The 21,527-nt window shown below is 45.2% G+C and overlaps 1 protein-coding gene across 1 annotated transcript in view; it reads left to right on the top strand.

The window, feature by feature from the left end:
- GLDN (gliomedin) overlaps positions 1-21,527 on the top strand; it is a 600,890-nt gene that overhangs the window by 272,208 nt on the left and 307,155 nt on the right. Inside the window, exon 5 of the mRNA XM_078684820.1 lies at positions 9,566-9,721. Within this exon, the coding sequence (XP_078540946.1) occupies positions 9,566-9,721 (156 nt within the window). The remainder of the gene's footprint in view (positions 1-9,565; positions 9,722-21,527) is intronic.

Genomic DNA, 21,527 nt, shown 5'->3' with positions numbered 1-21,527 from the left:
GACTTCTCCCAACAGGTTCAAAGACAACGGATGGAGTTTCGTGGTGCTAAGAAACGTCTTCGAGATCGGGGTCTACGCTATGCTATGCTTTTCCCCACCAGACTTCGTGTCGAGTATAATGAGCGTACTCTGTTCTTTGATAGACCGGATGCTGTTAATGACTGGCTGGACTCCTTGCCTGACCGTCCTCCTGAGACTGAGTCTGCCGCTCACCCTGGTGGTGCCGAAGGTGGTGTGGAGATCTGATTGTTTGACTCTGATGTCTCGTTTTGAATACATTCCCAGGAGTGGTGGCCGGCGTACCTCTGCAATGTGATTATTTATTTTTTGTGTGTTGATTCTTGCTCTTACTGTAGTCTGGGGGCGGGTGGAACGGAGACCTTTCCTCCTCCGGGGTCTTTGTGTAGACTAGGGGTTATGGGGCGACAGGCACACTGCAGGTTGGGGTGGCTCTTTAGCTTTTTGCAGGGGTGCAGGGTGGGGGGTGTTTCCTTTCAGCTTGGGGGAGGGGGGATGGGAAGTTCTTATTTTTTTGTGTGTTGTTTTCAAGGCGAATTGCTTCTGTCTTTACTGTTGTTTCTGGTGTCTAGCTCTTGGATGGGGGGTCCTGGCTCGGGTGGGTGGGATGGGGGGTAGGGGGTTGAAGTTTGTTTCCTGGAACGTTAATGGCCTGGGAGATCGCATCAAGCGCAGTGTGGTGTTGAAATATATAAGACGTCTGTCACCGGACATTGTTTTCCTGCAAGAGACCCATTTGATTGGGAATGTATGTAATGCAATGAATAGATGGGGCTACAGCCTTGTGGCACACTCGGGGTTTACTTCAGGATCCAGGGGTGTGGGTATCCTTGTTCGTAACTCCCTCCCTCTGGCGATAGATGAGGTGATTCGGGATGATCGTGGGAGATATATTGTTCTGGTGGGTAGATATGAGGGCCGCACCCTGTCCCTCTTTAATGTTTATGTCCCCCCAGGCTTGCAAACTGCTACTTTCACTGATTTAGGCCGTGTCTTGTTGGACCTTCCTGATAGTGTACTCTTTCTTGCCGGTGACTTTAATTCAGTGCTTTCTGGCCTTCACGATCGCCATCCCCCCAGGGATACCCCGCATGCCCAGCGTTGGTTGGGTGGGTTTTTGGATACTTTTGGCCTTGTGGACTGCTGGCGATTGTTACATCCTACTCAGCTTCAATACACTTTTCACTCTGGTGCCCATGGTAGCCTATCTCGGCTAGATTATTTCCTGATGCCCGCTGCCCAGTCGTCGGCGGTCCGTGAGATTATACATTTGCCAAGGGGCATCTCTGACCACTCGCCGCTCTGGCTTCGTTTTGAGGTTGGGATAGAGGCAGTGGGCCGAGTGGCTCCCATTAACCCATGGTATCTCTCCTCCCCTGAAACTCGTGCCCTCTTGCTCAAGTCCATAGATGCTTATTTCCTGGAAAACGAGGGGTCGGTCCCTTCGGCGGTGTCCCTGTGGGAAGCCTTCAAAACTGTGATTCGTGGACAGGCCCTTTCTTTGATTGTTGAAGCTAAGAAAGCCGGGAAGAGGGAGGTGGTGGACCTCGAGGGAGAAATTGCTGCCTTGGAGGACGAGTTGGGATCTGGTGTCACGCCTGAGAAACTTCATGCCCTGGGTCTAAAACAGTTTGCATATAAATCCCTAGTTACTGACGCTGCAAAAGTGATGTTTCGTGAGCAACAAGGCAGATTGTATGATGTTGGTGATAAGGCGGGTAAACCCCTGGCGTGGTTGGACAAGAAAGAAAGAGCTAATCGTGTGGTGCCTGTGATTCAGTCTGCGAGTGGTGAGAATGTGATTGATCCGATCGCCATTGTGGATCGTTTTGCGGAACATTTCCGTGTTGTGTATGCTCCTGTGTCTGTGAGGGATGTGGCTGACTCTCGCCTCCTTTTGCGTGATATTGCATTGCCCTGTGTCTCTGATTTGGACCGTATCGCTTTGGACTCCCCCTTTACGGTTGATGAAATAGCTACTGCCATTCGTTCGCTCCGTTCGGGCAAGGCGTTGGGTCCAAATGGTTTGCCTGTTGAGTTGTACAAGTTGCGACCCGATAAAATGGCGCCATATCTCCGCGATATGTTTTTGGAATCACGTGAGCGTAACCTCCTTCCCTATGATCAGCGTTTGGCGACGATAGTCGTCATCCCTAAAGACGGTAAACCTCGCGACCTTTGTTCCTCATATAGACCCATCTCCCTGTTAAATGTTGAACCCAAGGTTCTGGCGAAACTTTTGGCGACCCGACTCCTATCGGTTCTTGGGGACTTAGTTCATCCGGATCAATCTGGTTTTATCCCGCATCGCAACACTGCTTTGAATCTACGTCGTCTTCACGGCGTGATAGCGAGGGCGGGGCTACTGACTGAACCGGCCATTTTGGCGTCCTTGGATGCCCCCATGGCCTTTGATACTGTGGAGTGGCCTTATTTATGGGCGACTCTTGAGAAATTCGGTTTCGGGTGCGAGTTTATTAGCTGGATTAAGTTATTGTATGCGGAACCTTTGGCGCAGGTTGTTGTGAATGGTAGGGTGTCTGCTCCCTTCCCCCTGGGCAGGGGCACCCGCCAGGGTTGCCCCTTGTCCCCGCTACTGTTTGCGCTCGCCCTTGAGCCGTTGGCGGCCTGGCTCCGCTGGGAACCGTCCCTTAAAGGGATCCGCTGGGCCCCGGACTTCGAGGACCGAGTCTCGCTCTATGCGGACGATATCCCCTTGTATCTTACCTCCCCTCGTAAGTCTTTATCTGTTTTATTTGACGTTCTTGTGTCCTTTGGTGCTAACTCGGGCCTCGTAATCAATTGGACCAAGTCCTGTGTGTATGTTTTGTCTGGTGTCTTGCCTCCATTACCGAGCAGGCTCCCTCTTCAGGTGGCCAGGGATGGTTTCAAATACTTGGGAGTTTTCGTTACTCTGGACTCGTCTCTTCGCTTTGATCGTAATCTCCTTCCTCCGTTGCTTCGACTGCGTTTGGACGTTGCTCGTTGGCGCAGGCTTCCCTTGTCTCCCCTTGGTCGGGCAGCCCTGTTTAAGATGATGTCGTTACCGCGGTTTCTTTACGCTCTCCAGAATTATTATGATCCTGTCCCTCAGTCCTATTTTCGGGAGATTGAGGCCCTTCAGAGACAACTTGTCTGGGATGGACGCCCGCGTATTGCTCTTGCTAAGCTTTCCATTCCTTGGTATGACGGTGGCATTGCTCTCCCCGATATTAAGAGGTATTATTGGGCCTCACACTTGTCCGCTATCAACCACATCATGTTCTCGCCGGGTAGTAATCCGGCGTTTGAGATGGATAGACTTCAGCTTCCGGGAGGTGACTTTAACAGAGTGCTTTACTCTCGCCCTGCTGGGCGCCATCTTGTGGGTCCTACGTCGATTGCTTTGGCGGTGTGGCGGGCCGCGATTCGGAGCCTGGGCTGGGAGGATCGCTTGACGTTAGCCACGCCGCTTTATGCTTCCGAACGTCTGGGCGGTCTTTGGTCTACCAAGGGTTTCGATCGATGGGACATGATTGGAATTTCTAAAGTGGGAGATGTGTATTCCAAGGGCTCAGTGCGAACATTTCAGGCCCTCCAGGCTGAATATGGCTTGAGTGGTCGGGAATTCTTTCGATACCTACAGGTTAGGCACGCCTTGACCGCTGTATTTGCTCCTGGTGAGATTCCGCCTGATTCTTCCCCCCTTGAAGACCGTGTCCTTGACGGACATCTTCCTGACAGCACTATCTCCCTGATTTATAAGAAACTGATTAATAATCGGACTGATCTGTTGGTCCGACTTCGGGAGGCGTGGGTTCGTGATGGTTTGGAGCTTGATGACGAGGATTGGCAGTCGGCCCTCTCTTCTCCTAAAGAGGTGGCTATCCCGGCTCGTCTCCGTTTGGTCCAACTGAAGATCCTTCATCGGGTGTATGTTACGGGACCTCGTTTGCTTGTGATGGGTTTTTCTTCCGATGGGTTGTGTAAGCGCGGATGTGGTTTGAGTGCGACTTTCCTACATATTCTTTGGGAATGCCCGATGGTGGTTGCTTACTGGACGGCTGTGCTTGAGGTTATGGCTGTGGTGACAGGGGTGTCCTTGGGTCCGGAACCTCGTCGTTGTCTTTTGAATGTTTGGGAGCCCACTGACTGCTCGGTGGCCCAGACTAGGTGGGCCACCTTGGGTTATATGGTTGCGAAGCGAGATATTGCTCAACTTTGGGGGGCCTCCAAGCCCCCTGAACTATCGAAATGGGAAGACAACATGGATTGGTCTATGTTCCGTGAGAAGACTGTCTACGTGGCTAGGGGCAGACCCAGGGCATGGACTAGGGTGTGGGGTCAATGGAATGAGTATCGTGGTGCCATCTGTACTCCTCCCCTTGTGGATGACATTGAGCTTTCCCGGTCTCCTTAGGCGAGCGTTCTTGGAACCTTGCATATAGGGGTTGTGCTGGTTTTCCGGCTCCCCCCCCCCCCTTCTTTTTCTCCTTCGTGCCCCGTCCCCCCCCCCCATCCGGGCTCTTTGGAGCTTACAGCTTTGATTCTATTTTTGTTGCTGTCCCCTCCCGTCCTTTGAGCTGGCCTTCAGTAATACACTTTCGCCTTTTTTGTGTGTCTGTTCTTTTTTATAAAACAAAATCTGTTTTTGTTCTGTATATTATATGGAGTATTGCATTGACGATTGATCGTTACCGCTACGGAAGTGTATGTTGTGTATTTTCTCCTCTTTAGCGGCTGGCCCGTGTGGTTGTAGGCCCATCCTTGTATTTTATTGCATACTCAAATAAAGGTTTTTAAAAAAAAAAAAAAAAAATAAAATAAAATAAAGCCTTCCCATGTTAGCCTATGGAGCTAGCCTCACCACAATGGAGAAAAATGGCTTTAGCTGTTTTTTCCTCAATAGGGCATGTAAAACATATTTTATAATGTCACTGATTTTTATAACAAGGCACCCTAACCATGGGGAACCTAAGGCAGACATTAGGGGCGACATGTGTAATAAACAGGAATGTTTTGACTTTGGAAGTACTTTTAATTCCAAAGTTGAATTTGGACACAGTTTTATTTTAAAAACAGCCTGCAAGGCACGGCTGGCTTTAAGATGACACCAGACACCACAGCAATACACCCTTAAGGACATTAAGTCCATTGTGGTCTCTAAACCTACATGCTCTATCATAAATTAGGGACTTACAGGCACGTTGTCTTAGCCAATTGTAATTACACCAATTACCATATACGTTTTAAGGACCGAGAACTGGCTCTGGGTCTGGTGAGCAGAGCCCAGGGCACATTCAGAGTCAGTAACCACAAGTATCAGTCTAAAAATGGGAGTGATCAGGGTAAAAAGAAAACGGCGATGTTCCTACAATTAGGAAATAACATTGAAACATTGTTTCTCACATTTTCCTAACAGGATAGGGAATCAAGATTTCAATCACAACTAGCTTTTGGGTTTTATTTCACTATGAGAGCACACTACCTCAATATGTAGTATGCCTTTTTTTTAATATATATTAGCACCCTGCTCTGAGGGTTTACAAGGCACTCTTCAGAAGTAACTTATGATTATATAAAAAAGGTTTTCCTACAAGGCAAAGGCACCATGTGTCACAGCAGTGCATGTAAATTGCAGCTAGCTAGCAAGTGTAACAAAGTATATCTCAGGGGGGTCGAGGGGGCTGCAAACAGTGTGAAGAATAATGGCATGAATGAGAGTGCAGCAAACTTTGTTTTATTTTTTGGAAACAAACTTCCAAAGTTTTGAAAAACCAAGAAACTAATGGCTCCCATACACCGATAGTCTTTATTTGTTATGTTCTTTCAGTACCTGCATCAAAAAAAGGACATCAGACCACCTGCTCCAAAAAAGCCGGGTGGTCTGATGCCATTACTCTAACTACTCTACTTTGTTGGATGTCCAGAGAAAGTTTTACAATGGCGAAGCCACCAAGGTACTGCCACTAAAATTGCCCACCGACTCAAAATAGAGCGGCTGGATTGGGCATGTGGTGGACACCCTACTTTGCCATATTTTTGACGGAGTACCATGTATGCCTAACTACATTAGGACTTAATCTTCAGAATCTTGCTTACAAAATCACCTTTGAGGTACAAATACCTATTCAACCTTTGGTCGCTGTTTGCCTGAGAAAACGCTTCATTCTCCATCCATGTTCAATCAATGTCTTCTTTGAAATGTTAACTGTAGGTAACACTGCATCACTCTTTACATGGCCAACTAATTTTTGGCCTTTTTGCTATATAGATATGTAGAATGGCAATGCAGTGGTTTCATTTCTTTAATACCAAGATATGACTAACGTAGACGTTTTCCTATGCTAGTTAAAGTTAGTTAGCCTGTAAAAAAATGCTTATACAATCTACAATATATCAGCAGCTCAGCAGGAATGGGATGGCTGTGTAAAACAGCTGAAATTTATTTAATTGGCATTAGATCGTTTTTTACCTGGCTGATTAAAAAGGGGTATTGTGTGTGCCTAAACATATTCAAGAATGTTACAATAGTGCAACAGAGTATACTACTTGAAAGGCATCAACTAAAGGATCAGATAACAAATTAAGGGTTAGGCACGGCAGGGACAAAGCAAGGGTGAAAGATCATGAGAAACGGCCCATTCTGAAATGTACATTAGCAAGAACGAAATACCTATTTCCATCCAACGTAATGCAACACAGTACTCCTTTGCTAATCAGTATATCACAAATCCAAGTGCACTTGAGCATAATATACTTGAATCATCCATCCTGAGAAGTAGCCTCAGGCAGGTATCTGCCAGCTTGCCCAGATGATTTGCAATATGAGTTGATTCAGATTGATTTGGATGACCCTTAATCAGGCCAACAATTAAATTTTGGGTATTTTGGGTATTTTGCTAGCTCGATTTGTAGCAGATCCGATCTGAATCAATCTGTGGCAGCAAACAGTGCACATGCTCTCCCGAGAATGGATAATTACATCCACTATTGGTATATTATTTTAGGCTTTCCTGTTTTCAGTTTCTATTTTTGGTAAATTCTGGTGGGTTTTTTCAGAGATTTCAATACCTTAAAAAACAGTTGTTGTCAGTGGTTACATATTTGCGCGCCACTAAATACAGCAAAAAAAGTGTTTTTCCGGTGTTTATGGAACGTTTTGATTTTATTATTGCTTGCATTCAGCACTGATAGAACATGGTATATAGACAGTGTACGTTTAGTGTATATGAGGTCCAAATAGATTTTTGCAAATTAAACTTATTGTAGTACACCATACAATACTTCTTCAGTGAGTCTTTGGTCATGTGTGGTCGCTATTTCCTTCCCATGTAAACTTCTGTGAAAAGGCCCTCTCAACATTGGCACTTGAGATGGGCAGCGCCAAAACAGCCAGTACACAATTTGTTAACTCTGGTCACTGACATAGCTTTCCATGCCAATACTGGTGCACTTGAACATTTCGATTCTCATGGCAGGTTCTGCAACATTTGCATTTAGCTGGTGCTTGTCCCCTTTACTGAAGGGATCTAGAACTTGTACAGAGTACCATAGTTAGATGTCATTGACTTCAAATGCCATTGGTGGTGAAGGGACATTTCTATGCATCATTGCAAGCCACTTCTCATACATTGTAAAATAAATGTTCCTGAATTGCTCTTCAACATTGCCTTGCTTACCAAGTGGCAAGCACTCTAACATGGAACATGTTGCAGTGCCAAAGTCACTAAAGGTGCCGCACAGCCTACTCTCTAGAAGATGTTTCACATCCACACCAATTATGCTGAACACTTGGCAGACAAGGGTTTTTTCAGACTCTAGTTTTTTTTATCATGTCCACTATAGCAGTTATGTTTTCCTGTAAAAATCTAATAATGCAGTAGAGTGTACTTTATTTTACATCACTATCAATATGCGACCAAAGATCCTCACATTTCTTGCCTTTGACTTGATCACTCAGCCAGAATTCTGTAAACAGTTGCCACAGGGATAATATACCATTCATAGCCCCTTGAACTGAGAACATTCAGCTAAATTACACAGTTGGGATGACTCTTTGATGCCACACAAAGCAAGAAATTATAAATATTTGCGTTTTAGTTCCTGTGCATAAGAAAACAGTGTTCCAGAATGGACTAAAAAGTAAACAGCATCCCTCATTAACTCTGAAGAATGTAAAGATGCTTTGAGCATACCATCTAACAAGTGGCAAGGATCTCCTACAGGGAATTAGTTCAGCTTGGGTATCAATTTTGGCAGGTCATCACACAACTTTTTCATATACGTAGCTGAATCACTGGAAATACAAACAATATCACTCCAATCTTTGTTGAATTTGGAAAGAACCTTTTTTTGAATAGCATTCCAAGTGACACTGCGTTCCATGTTTTCCAAAAGTCTAGTGTCATGTTTTCACCACTATCCCAGATGGTTGGTGATAGCGCTCTTTATACATATACTTGTCACTATACCTTACGTTGAATTTTTAACGCCTGAGGTGTTGGCAATTCTCCTATTGTCAATACTGACCCACTAGAAACTGTGGGCTGATGTATTAAGGGTTTTTACCCATTCTCTGTGGGTAAATGTGATGACACATATTAGGAAAGATTCTTATGAAACCAGACATTTTACCGATCAGTGAAAGAATCAAACGCAACCAAAATATCAAATATGATTTTGATATTTCCTGATGCTCAAGTTTATAAATTAATTAAACGAGACTTAAAACATGCTTCTAAACCCTGCCTCTTTAGACCAAAGACCACAAAAACTGAAACAAACAAAAGGAAGAAGAAACAATATTTTAGTGGCATCCCTAAACATCAAAACTCAAGCAGAATAATGTTAGCCAGTCTTTCTTACTGCTAGCTTGTATAACAAAGTTACATTGTATTGGCCTCTTCAGGAAGAAAAAAAATGACTCTTTCACTCTTTTTCCTTTCTTTGAATGGCATTTAGTTTGTGGTTGTGCAGGTGTTTTTTCAGTGTTTATATGTTTTCACTGGTGAGGGTTATTTCTCTTTCAGTGGGGTTTTATCAGTTATTATAGGTTTAAACCCAAAACCTCCCAGCCTAATTATTGTCTAAGGTGTCAAACTCGTAATTGGGACTAAAGTGCCCTTCTGCTAATTTACACATTGCCACACTATTATACATGATTAGGTGTGCATTTTGCGTCTACAAAATGCAGATCAATTGTGATAGACCTATCAGAGTTTCTGGAATGGATCAATGAATATTATATTTTAGCACCTAACAATATCCTTTATTTTCTTTCTAAATCAAGATTTTCACAGTTTCAAGTACAATTTTGTAATTTTTAATCTGGATGTTGATCCTCATTTTGGAATGGATTGCAATTAATACTGTAATCTGATATTTTAGAAACGCTGTGGGTAAAAGTAAAACCTATTTCAGGCTTACCGCAGTATTCTGAGGTTTCAATTGCATTAGGTAAAATGGCACACAGTGAGAGAGCTAAATAAATCATTAAAAAAATGTGTACATACACTATTTTATTCATGGACAGAAGGTATTTACACGCGATACCATTGAATTCTAGGTGAACCTGGGTCAAAAGGTGAATTGGGGCCAAAAGGGGAGAAAGGAGATCCTGGTGATGTGGGCCCTGCTGGAACCGAAGGAAAACAAGGTGAAAAAGGCGAGCGTGGAGAAAAGGGTGACAAAGGTGATGGACACAATGAAGTCATACTAGAAGGTAAGAAGCGCACTAATATGTCACTTCCTTGTAGATCCAATCACTTTTGATATTTTAAGTGTCATCAGTAATTGTTATTCATATGTTTGTGTTTTTATGTAGTTTCTTTTTAATAGTACAGTAATAGGATCGATAGAAATGTATAGAGCGCATGGAAGCCCCACTGGGCATTCTGGGGCCGTATTACAGAACTTGTCCTTGGGCGCAACAGGCATATTTGTCTGCTTTGCTCGCCCCCGGGGCACGTTGGTATTACACAAGGGGCTGCAGTTGCTTGTGTATCCCTTTATTTAATACTAGCAGCCCGTCCCAACCTTGTCCGGGTATGAAATAGAATGTGTGTAATGTGTGTATCTGGCAAGGGCAACTTATTTTAAAATCTCGCGGGAGACAATAGGGACAGAGAAGGCCCAGCTGCAGCCCTGGTTGATGTTAGCAGGCGCGTATAATGTCGTTGAATGTGAGAGTTATCAGCCGCGGGTAAATCCGTTTAATGAGAGAGTTGAGTGACAGCGAGTAGGATAGGCTGCAGTAATTGTACCCGCAGACACGCTCATTTGCGTGTTCCCCCGCTTGAGGCCCAGATGCAGGCCTGTTTGATGTTAGCAGGCACGTGTTCCCCCGCTTGAGGCCCAGCCACAGCCCTGGTTGATGTTATCAGGCGCCTGAGCCCGGCTAGAGCCCTGGTTGATGGTAGCAGGCGCGTGTAATTTCGTTGAATGAGAGAGTTCAGTAACAGCGCGCAGGAGAGGCTGCAGTAACGTTACTTACCAGGCCTCCAGGTGAATGCGTTTGTCACGCCCCCAGCACACGGCCACAGCAGACGATCTTCTGATTGATGTACGACCCACATGGCATGAAGGGCGGAACGTAGCACACGCCCCCAGCGTTTCTCACGCCCCCAGCGTGCCCCTTGATGCCGCACAATTGCGTTCACATGGCATGAAGGCCAGACACATGCCGCCAGCGTTTCTCACGCCCCCAGCGTGCCCCTTGATGCTGTGCAGCAACGTAATTGGCGCTTGTATGTATGACTCACATGGCATGAAGGGCAGACACACGCTCCCAGCATTTGTCACGCCCCCAGCACACGCCCACAGCCCACGATGTGATGGCCATACCACACGCCCCCAGCCCACGCCCACAGCACAACGCAGACACGCCCACAAGGGACTACTTTGCTGGCACCGTTCTTTTACCTTTTAAATGTATAGAGGTGTTAGCCTAACGGCTAAGGCGCTCAACCTCGGACCTGGGGATCTGGGTTTGAGTCTTGGTAACGACGCCAAACATCCTGTGATTCTGGGCAAATCACTTAATCTCCCCGTGACTAACAAAAATGAATGTGTGTCCTCATGTAACGTAACTGGTGCTATGTAAAGCGCTCTGATACCTGATTCAGTTCGGGTCAAGTTCGCGCTATATAAAACTCTGCAAACAAAAAAAATATATGGTGGCCATCTGCCTAGCCTATGTCCTGCTGCTGCAACTGCCCTTTCCAACGCTGTATTGGGTGTTGTGATTGGTGCTGTGGTTACTGAGATTACCCGCCTCAAAGGTTTGGGCTCTCTCTTTATAATATTAGTATGGACTGAAAGCGCTGGTGCCTTTATAGAGCCAGCACTTTCTCAGGAGGGCATTCCCTCATTTCCATGAGCAAAGAAGCTGTCAGGAGGCACCCTCACATTGCGCCACATCAAAGGTAGTACACTGTCAGTGCACTCCCTGATGGCATCCCTTTGAGGGAGGGAGGGGGTTCTATGGACCCCCCCAACATCCCCTTGATGGTAATAGTCCTACCTCGTCCTGTTTCTTCCTCTTAAAAACCTTGAGGTAGATTTTTCTGTTTATTTCGCAGGAATTACAAAAAACAGTGATGGTGAGTCTTTTCTTGTCTAAATTAGATTATTGCAATGCCCTCTTTTTGGGCATAAACAAGACACAGATGGGGAAGCTCCAGTCTCTGCAGAATGCAGCAGCCAGATTGCTTTTGAATATCTCCAAAAGACATTCAACCTCAGCAGGTATTAAATCGCTGCACTGGCTTCCTATTCAACAGCGTGTGGAATTTAAGGCGTTGTGCCTGGTGCACAAAGCACTTTACGGTCGAGGTGCCGATGAAGTTTCACAACTGTTCCTTCCTTATATCCCTTCACGTGCCCTTAGATCCGCAAACTTGGGTCTACTTCAGACTGCTAAGATCAGGCGGGTAAGATGGGGAGGACGGCAGCAAAATCATGGAACAAACTGCCAACGGCCATGAGATTCCAAGCCAATCGGCAGGAAATATTTGAAAACTCTACTCTTCTCTTCCATCTTGTCCGTTCTATGATGCAACTTTCTGTCCGCTGACATACATTAGCGCCAAGACGCCACGGCAATCGAGCGCTTTACAAACATATATCTTATCCTACTCACTGCATCCACATGAAAGAGGATCTCAAATCCCTCTTTAAAGTTCGAGCGGTTTTCCACCTGCATAGAGAAACACAGAGCAGCTTATAAACAGCTGGTCTGTATTTCTCTTGAATGCATTGCCCTGGGGCAGCACAAGTTTGCTGCTGTCCTGAGGGCAGTGCATTCTACACGATAGTGCACACTTTTCCTGTTTGCACCGACGCATCTGCTTAAAGGTGCGCCGTGCTGCAAACAGGAAAAGTGCACCCTATATGTAATAGAGCCCCTGGTACACTTAAACCTGCCTAGATTTTGTTTTATTTCAGACCACCTATTTCTAGGTCCTCTACTGTGAGTGAGTCTCACTAATTGAATCTCTCTGACAGTAAGCTTCTGTAAAATGACTTTGAGTGCTAACTGCCAGCGATCACCTTTCAAAATAAAGTCCGCTACTTCACAGCTGAACTAAAAGCCTCTTTGCTGGTTGCACATGAACACTAGTGCACATATGTGCAGGCTGAATGAGTGGAACTGCTGTTTAACACAGCCCGGTATCTACACACATTTATCCTGTCACAAATTAAACCTTAGATACATTGTTTATGGTCTGCGTTGGTCTTTTAATTTATTCGAAAATTCATAAAGAAATATCCCCATTTTTCTTTTAACTTTAGTGTGAGTCCATAGTAGGCCTGGGCAGAGGTCGAGGAGTTCCGCGTAAAACTTCGCCACGCTATGCAGGGCTCCGCAAGCGGCAGAGTGCGTTTGGTCACGCCGTTCGCATTGATTTTCAGCATCAGGCACTACTTCTTTACTGCTGTAAAGTAGATTTTCTACTCCACCGTCAGCTTTCTCAACGCAAACAGAATGTTTCTCAACGTGAGCGGTCGTAACCATCGGCGACCATCCCCATTGAGAAATCTCGCCGGGAGGGTAGGAAAAAACTGCGCTATGCGGAGCTGAGATTTTGGGACTATGTGAGCTCCAAGTGTGCCAACCAAGCCTCATCTATAGTCCATTGCTGTGAGTCTGTAATGCTTCATACCAAGTCTGCAGTGCTTTACTGTATGCATACTGTGAGTGAAAATTGCACCAAAATTGTAACTTTGCATTGGCTCGACATAGAGGAAACATAAAAGTCTCCACTATTCATTTGGTCATATTTCCACTTCTTCATGTACTTTGGGTTCTCCATTGAGTCACTGAGTCAGCACACAATGTGGTTTAGGCTTTTGATTACCTTGCTGGGCCAAGTACATTACTCTGGTGACGAGCAGATAGATCGAAGGCTCCCCCAAACAATAGACCCATTTTCAGTGGGTTAGCCTTCTCCTGGAAGAAGAATAGGCTGGGAGAGGAATATGCATGGGGCAATTGCCTCACACTAATTTCCTACAGATACAAAGGGGGCTGCCAACCACAGCAAGGGCTCCCTTTAGATGTTTCTGAGGGAAGGTACTAGTTTGAAGTGTCTGTTAAGGGTAGAGGTAAAGGCTGTAAGAGACCTATGACTGCTAACTTGGGGAATCCAAGGATGCTGTGCAAGGGGGAGGGGTTGGATTCAGGTGTGGAGGGATGATGTTGCATCTTTGGATTGGCGAGAGACATCAACCTTCTATAATTTTCTAACTCCATTTTTAAACCTGTACAAAAGGAGAACTACAGAGGAAGAAGGGTGAACCAGCTTGCTTATGAGCCCCTGCCTGGAGAGGCAACAGGCCTCTGCTTCGACAGAATCTGTTGGACTTTGGTCTTCAGAGCCAGTGGCACTGACCTCTCCACTCTCTTTGGGGAACAGTAGAGGGTGGACTTGCTGAGAACCTCCCTTGTATGCCTATGGTGTGGTCCAGTGGTGGGTGCCACTGGAGAGGTACCCCTGACTCCTGCTAGACACAAATGTGCCCTACATGTGGCCATGAGGTTGTACAACCTGTAGAGTGCAGGCAGGCAGTTTAACCAGTCTCAAGGACAACATGGTACTGCTGGAGGAAGACACCAAGTGAAGGAGATTACTAGGAGCTCACACATCAGAGCTCCTAGCACAGCTACTCGCTGCTACAGTGAAGCAGCTAGGCGCTGGGCCTGTAAAAGAGCCTTGACGAGGAAAGCAGACTACACAGAGGCAAAGGAGGAGGAGGGCAGGTACCTGAGCTAAACCTCATTGAAAATTATCAAGTGAAATAAACTCCAAGACCATCCAATAATCCAGAGGCCAGGATAACCTGTTTCAGCCCTCCTGTGGCAAGAGATGTATCACTTAGACAAAAAGAAAAAACCTCATTCAATTTGGAAGGTAGGGCTGGTGAAATCCGCCTTTGCCCCAATTGCTCACGTGTAGCATTTGTAATTGCTTGCAGAGGTGCCCTGAGGCAAGTTGGCATCTCCACACATCATCTGCTACCAGGCGAGATCTGTGACTCACCCCAAGGGGAAATCCATGCTCGATGAGAATAAATATCAGGTGGCAAATTAACTGAGGCTTTGTGCCAGTGCTAGGGTGATGCATGGTGACACAAATTGGCATGCTGTCTACTATTCAATGCAAATGATGTGTTGCACTGTAAAGATGGCAATCTCACAGTGGCAAAACCCCTTTATGTGTCATTACATCAAGGGGGCATTACTGGGGCAGATTTGCAAACACACACATAGGTTTTGATACAAAGTTTGATTCACTAAGATAGCCATATCAGTCATTTAATCACAAACTAATGCGTACATAAAGTACACTCAATTAAGTGTAAACGTGTTAATTTCCCTAAAATCATTAATGCATTGTATGAGTGCTGCACTGCACAGCAGACATCCAATGCAGCCAAAGCAGACCAGTCCTAATAAATATGTTTCAGTGCTGTATTTCCCCCTTTGGGCAGGGCAGCACAGATAATGTGAATGTTGGGCTGCAAGAAAAGGTATAAAACATAGGCCCACGACCTGCTGATTATTTTGCAGCCATGGTAAAGATACAATAAAGATATGCTCACTGCATCACTGAAGAGTTTTAAATGTTGATCTGAATGTTGACTCTATTTTAAGCCTTTAATCTGATAACACCGATAAAATCAGTAGTACAGCTTTCAACAGGAATTTCGACCTGGCAAAATATACATTTTGATTGATTGATTGATTAATACACCCCCAGGTTGAGTTAAACGCATATGCGGTATGGTGTTTTTGAGGGTTAGGGCTTCCTGGTGTGCGGACTGATAAAGGTGCCTTAAGTACCAAGGGTTGCGGATACATTTAGGCTCTGATTACAAGTTGAGTAGAGCTGAAGTCCGATAGGATATTCTGTCCTTCTGATCACAAATGACCCAGCGTACCCACACCTGTTTTTTCAGCATGCAGGAATACTGGACTTAATTTTACCAGCCCAGTTAAAGAAGTATAATCCATTGACATCTGCTCAACTAGAACAACATTTTTGCCATCACTGTTTTGACGTAATCTTTGTTAAGCTTCTGCAAGTTATTATTGATGAGATAAAAAATGTCACATCTAATTTAATGGTGGCCAATCCTATTTCAGTGGTACTACAGTAAAATGAAATTTTCTCTAGTCTTTGGTAAGCCCAAAGTTTGGTCACTCCGCTTCAGCCATACTAATATTATAAAGAGAGAGCCCAAACCTTTGAGGCGGGTAATCTCAGTAACCACAGCACCAATCACAACACCCAATAGAGCGTTGGCAAGGGCAGTTGCAGCAGAAGGACAAAGGCTATGCATACGGCCGCCATATATATATTTTTTTGCAGGGTTTTATATAGCGCGAACTTGACCCGCACTGAATCAGGTATCAGAGCGCTTTACATAGCACCAGTTACGTTACATGAGGACACACATTCATTTTTGTTAGGCACAGGGAGATTAAGTGATTTGCCCAGAATCACAGGATGTTTGGCGTCGTTACCAAGACTCCAACCCAGATCCCCAGGTCTGAGGTCGAGCGCCTTAGCTGTTAGGCCAACTCCTCTATACATTTAAAAGGTAAAAGAACTGTGCCAGCAAAGTAGTCCCTTGTGGGCGTGTCTGCGTTGTGCTGTGGGCGTTGGCTGGGGGCGTGAGGTACGGCCATCACATCATGGGCTGTGGGCGTGTGCTGGGGGCGTGTGTCCTCCCTTCATGCCATGTGAGTCGTACATACAAGCGCCAATTATGTTGCTGCGCAGCATCAAGGGGCATGCTGGGGGCATGACACGCTGGGGGCGTGTGTCCGGCCTTCATGCCATGTGAACGCAATTGCGCCACATCAAGGGGCACGCTGGGGGCGTGTGCTACGTTCCGCCCTTCATGCCATGTGGGTCGTTCATTAATCAGAAGATCATCTGCTGTGGCCGTGTGCTGGGGGCGTGACAAACGTGTTCACCTGGAGGCCTGGTAAGTAACGTTACTGCAGCCTCTCCTGCGCGCTGTTACTGAACTCTCTCATTCAACGAAATTACACGCACCTGCTACCATTAACCAGGGCTCTAGCTGGGCTCAGGCGGCGGATCAGTACACTAATTTCACGCGCCTGATAACATCAACCAGGGCTGCAGCTGGGCCTCAAGCGGGGGAACACGCGCCTGCTAACATCAAACAGGCCTGCATCTGGACCTCAAGCGGGGGAACATGCAAATGAGCGTGTCTGCGGGGACAATTACTGCAGCCTCTCCCATTCACTGTCACTCAACTCTCTCATTAAACGGATTTACCCGCGGCTGATAACTCTCTCATTCAACGACATTACACGCGCCTGCTAACATCAACCAGGGCTGTAGCCGGGCTTTCTCCATCCCTATTCTAATGAAACAAAAAATGTTGTCTACCGCGAGATTTTAAAATAAATTGCCCTTGCCAGATACACACATTACACACATTCTATTTCATACCCGTACAACGTCGGGACGGGCTGCTAGTAGAGAATATGTTTAAACCATACCAATTCAAAGTTGTGCTATTGTTCTCTTTGGCGTATTTTTTCTTTAAATTTAAAGAAAACATGATACTGAAGACTTACTACAAGGACATTTTGCAAAATGGGTCAATTGTGCCATCCTTTTCAACTGCTGTGGCACCTTTTTATGTACCAAAGAAAGATAAATAACATTGACCATGAATACGTCATAGAGATTTAAATCAGATTACAACCAAGGATCAATATTCTCAATTTCACATTAAGGGATACTTGTAGTGGATTCAAGAAGCATGAGCCTTCACAAAACTGAATTTGTAAGGTAGTTATGATCTTTTATATATAGGGGAAATAATTGAGTTGAAAACTGCCTTCCAAACTCCATTTGGGCATTTTGAGTCTTGTGAAATGCCAGTTGGGTTTACTGTGCCCCTGCCATTTTTCCGTGTTTTATGTTTTCAATATCTTTTGATGTTTTGAATCAGTCTGTATTGCTCTATTTAAATGATATCCAGTGTTTTTAAGGCTCTTGTTTAACATCAAGAACAGAGTTTGGTCCTCGAAAGAGATCTTTTAGCCTTTAAGATATATTTTGTTGATTAGAAACATAAACCATCAATCACTTCAGCCATCGATATCCAGTTTACTTATTCCTTCCCATTGTCATTATGTACTTCTGACAAACTTTCATGTCTTTAAAATCAGACATGTGTCACTTTTTGATACTGTTTTTTCTTATTTTTTTAAATTAGTAATTGTATGTAGTGTACATGTTAATTCTTTAATTAGTACAGTAGCGTAGAACTCCATCATTAGGATTTTGTCTTTTACTCATTCTAAAAACAAATCATGAATTCCAAACATTTACAACTTTTATTTTTACTTAAAGTTAATTTATGACTCAAGCCATTAATTGTTGTGCCACTGAGGATATTGAATCTTTTATTTTAATTTCTTCCATTAAGCTAATTTAGTTTGGACTCAAGAAGTGGTATTGTCCATGCAAATAAGTAGGTTACTCCTCGTTTACTGTTTTTTTTATGTTGTTTGAAAGATGGTTGTTAGGTTCTTAAGAGGGTTTAGAATTTCATAATCAACCTTGTAAGATCAAGGAGACAAAGATAGTAGTAACCAACGATGGCCATGTTTTTCACCCCCCACCCTCTTCCTCTTGGTGGAGCATTCCAGCTGCCACTGGAGGGCACACCCCTTATGCAATGGTGTGGTGCCTTATTTAAATGGCGCCCATGCTCTTCAGGGCATAATTGAAAACCTCAGTTTGCGTAGTTTATTGGCTGATGTGATGATGTTGGGTGTTGAAATGGAGCTTTGCAATGGTGGTCGATGCCAGGAGAAGATCAGGTATTGTGATCTGTCACTGTTGGGCACAAACAGGCGGTTTCCGCTTGAGCTTCGGATTGGTGGTCGACGCAGATTTTTGTCATTGGAGCAGACTCAAAGAGCAGGTTATCACTGGAGATTTGAGTCGGCGGACCTCACAGATGATCATTAGGTGGTGCAAGTATTGTGATCACAGTAGCCTTACGACCCCAAAAACCTCTGGATTTTGCCTGGTAGGTTGTAAGTTAGGAACAGGAGAAACTGCTCTCTGATTCTGCCCAAGGGTTCAGGACCTGGTGGAGTACCGCTTTGGTATCAGGATTCATTCCAGCAGCAGCCAGCAGAAAGACTCAGGCAGGTCAATTGCAGGAGAGGCGTATGAAAGCTTGTTGTGTCCCTGTAACTGAAACAGGAGGCCAGCCAACTGACCCTTGGAGTCCTAACTGGGGAGTCTGGGAACAAGGCAATCAGGTCTAGTCATTCTTCTTCAGCCAGCAGGGCAGTTCTTCTTCTGACTCCTCAACAGGTCCACAAGTGTTCTGATGAGAAATTTTGAAGATGGCACTTTTATCCCCAGTACCATTGGTGTTTGGGGCGGACACTTTGTCTGACCTAACTCATTCCCTGAGTGGGTTTGTTCTAAACTGTCTATTGTAACAAAGGGCAGGCAGGCAGGCCTAGGTGTGAGCTGCATTTGTTAATGGCAGGCCAGGCAGCCCGTAGAGGTCAGAAAGGGAGTGGCCTAAAGTCCTGGGGCTACCCTTTAATGCTCAGGAGGGGCTGAGTACAAGTTCCCAGGATATCCTGCTCAGGAGAGGAACGCCATTCCATAAAGCCAAGGTCCTTTTATTTCCATATCTGGAAGGAATACACACAGGGGGTTCCCTTCATCGTTGGCTCCAAAATGTCTTCCATCCCCACCCACCCAAATCCCGCCGCCCAGGTATAACAAAAGAACACTATACTAAGGAGAACTATACATGATATAAGATTTAGTCATTTAACAATATCAGCTTCTCAGTATTAACATAATTGCTCATTAAACCACTTATGGCAATGGCCATAGACGTAAGACGAACATGGCGCTTGGGGTTCACGAAATAGCCGATTGATCGAACACAAACGCGCAGCCCTGTTTCCATTTTCCTGAATCTATCATTTGGTATGCCACGTCATGTCACAGCACGTTTTGTACGTGTAATCACATGCTTCAGGTACCCAATTAGAATACTCCAATCACAAAAAGAAACAACTGTTTAAAAATGAGGAACTCAGTTGGATCACCCTGTTATCATAGTAGGACCGCGTTTTGCCGGCACAAGGTAAGCATTATGCATTTCACGTGTATGGTAGCATTAGGGAACGTATAGTACGTTTCCCCCCCTTTTTTATTTTTGCAATACATGGCATAATTGCTGCTGGAAAATGTTGCCTTCTCGTACTTTGGGGCATATTATCAACAATTAGAGATTTTTATCTCTAAATGAGCTTAGCGATATATTTTTTTTATCGCCGCGCATCGCCGGCTTTTATCGCAGAGATAATGTGCTATTAGCAACTTTTATCTCAAATGCGATAAAATATCCGGCAATAGCGGCTCAATGCGTGAATATCGCTGGAAATCCAGCGATATTCAGGCATTAACGCCAATAGGGTCTTAACCTGAATATCCAACTCCCATTGGATATACAGGTTAAGAAGTGGTCTGAGCAGGCGTTAGTTCTCTTTCAGGGGAACCTCATCAATAGTCATAAGCAATAGAATATTCCTGCAGAATATTCCTGCCCATGCGGGGGACCTCGGAAACACCATATTATATGTGCCCCACATATATATTATCACATATATATAAAAATAAGCAATTGCAGCCCAATAAACACTAGAGCTGAATCATGCTGTAAAGAATTTCCACCATACATGAATAACATGCATTAGAAACATGAGAAACAACACAAAGTTTGTTTAGAAACTGTTTTAATGCTCAGAAAGCAGTAGAAATTCTCATAAAAAACCTGAAAGCATAGAAAGCTCCCAGGCTGTATTGCAAATACACAGTCTAAAAAGACTGAAAAGCTAACCTGTAGCTGCATAGCAATGAGCAGTGGCTTCCTCCGCCTCCGTTGCCCACTCCAGTGGGAGGAAGTGCTTCTCAACATCTAGCAGAGTGGGCCAGCATCACAGGAGATCGCTGGGTGCTGAATATACTACGCAATGGATATACGCTACGTTTCCGTGCGCTGCCAAAGGACATTCCACCAAAGAAGTCACGTCCTCATCAGTTAAAGCTGCTTCGAAAAGAGGTGAGAGCTATTCTCCAAAAGCAAGCAACAGAGGAGGCTCCACCCTCTCAAAGAGGAAAAGGAGTTTACTCCAGATATTTTCTTGTCCCAAAAAAAGATCAGGAGGACAAGTTTCGACCAATCCTGGACCTTCGACTTCTGAACAAGGTCATAATCTTCGAAGTTTCGCATGTTGGCCCTTCACCAAATATGTCCACATCTGCAAGCAGGCAATTGGATGTGTTCGGTGGACCTCCAAGATGCGTACTTCCACATCTCCATTGCAAAACGTCATCGGAAGTACCTGCGGTTTGTGGTCGGCCACAAACATTATCAATACAAGTTCCTGCCCTTCGAGCTGAAGTCGGCTCCTCGAGTCTTCACCAAATGCATGGCGGTGGTGGCAGCTTTTCTTCACAGAAAAGGTCTCTTCGTCTATCCATACCTGGACGACTGGCTGCTCAAAGGTCCATCCCCACTGCAAGTGAGGAGCGACTTCCAGTTTTGTCTGCGACAGCTGCACGACCTCGGGCTGCATGTCAACATGGAGAAGTCAGTGCAGCAACCCACCTAGTCTATCCGCTACCTCGGCTCCGTTCTGGACACAAGCGTGGGAAGAGCGTATCCTTCGGAGGAGAGACTGTCTTCCATGAAGCAGAGGTGCAGGCTTCTGCTCCAAGTGCAGAATCCGACAGTCCGGCAAGTGGTATCCCTGCTAGGATCAATGGCTTCCTGCATCTTTCTCATTCCCAATGCCAGGCTGAGGATGCGTCCTTTGCAGCAGACGCTAGAGGACCAGTGGGATCAGTCAACAGGTCGCTGGGAGGATCAGAGCTCTCTCTCCCAGGCTGCGAGATCCTCCCTTTCATGGTGGACTCAGCAGCGGAATCTGATGG

The sequence above is a fragment of the Lissotriton helveticus genome, chromosome 3_2 (assembly GCF_964261635.1).
Source record: "Lissotriton helveticus chromosome 3_2, aLisHel1.1, whole genome shotgun sequence".
Lineage (NCBI taxonomy): Eukaryota > Metazoa > Chordata > Amphibia > Caudata > Salamandridae > Lissotriton > Lissotriton helveticus.
This window is presented reverse-complemented; position numbering and strand designations above follow the sequence as displayed.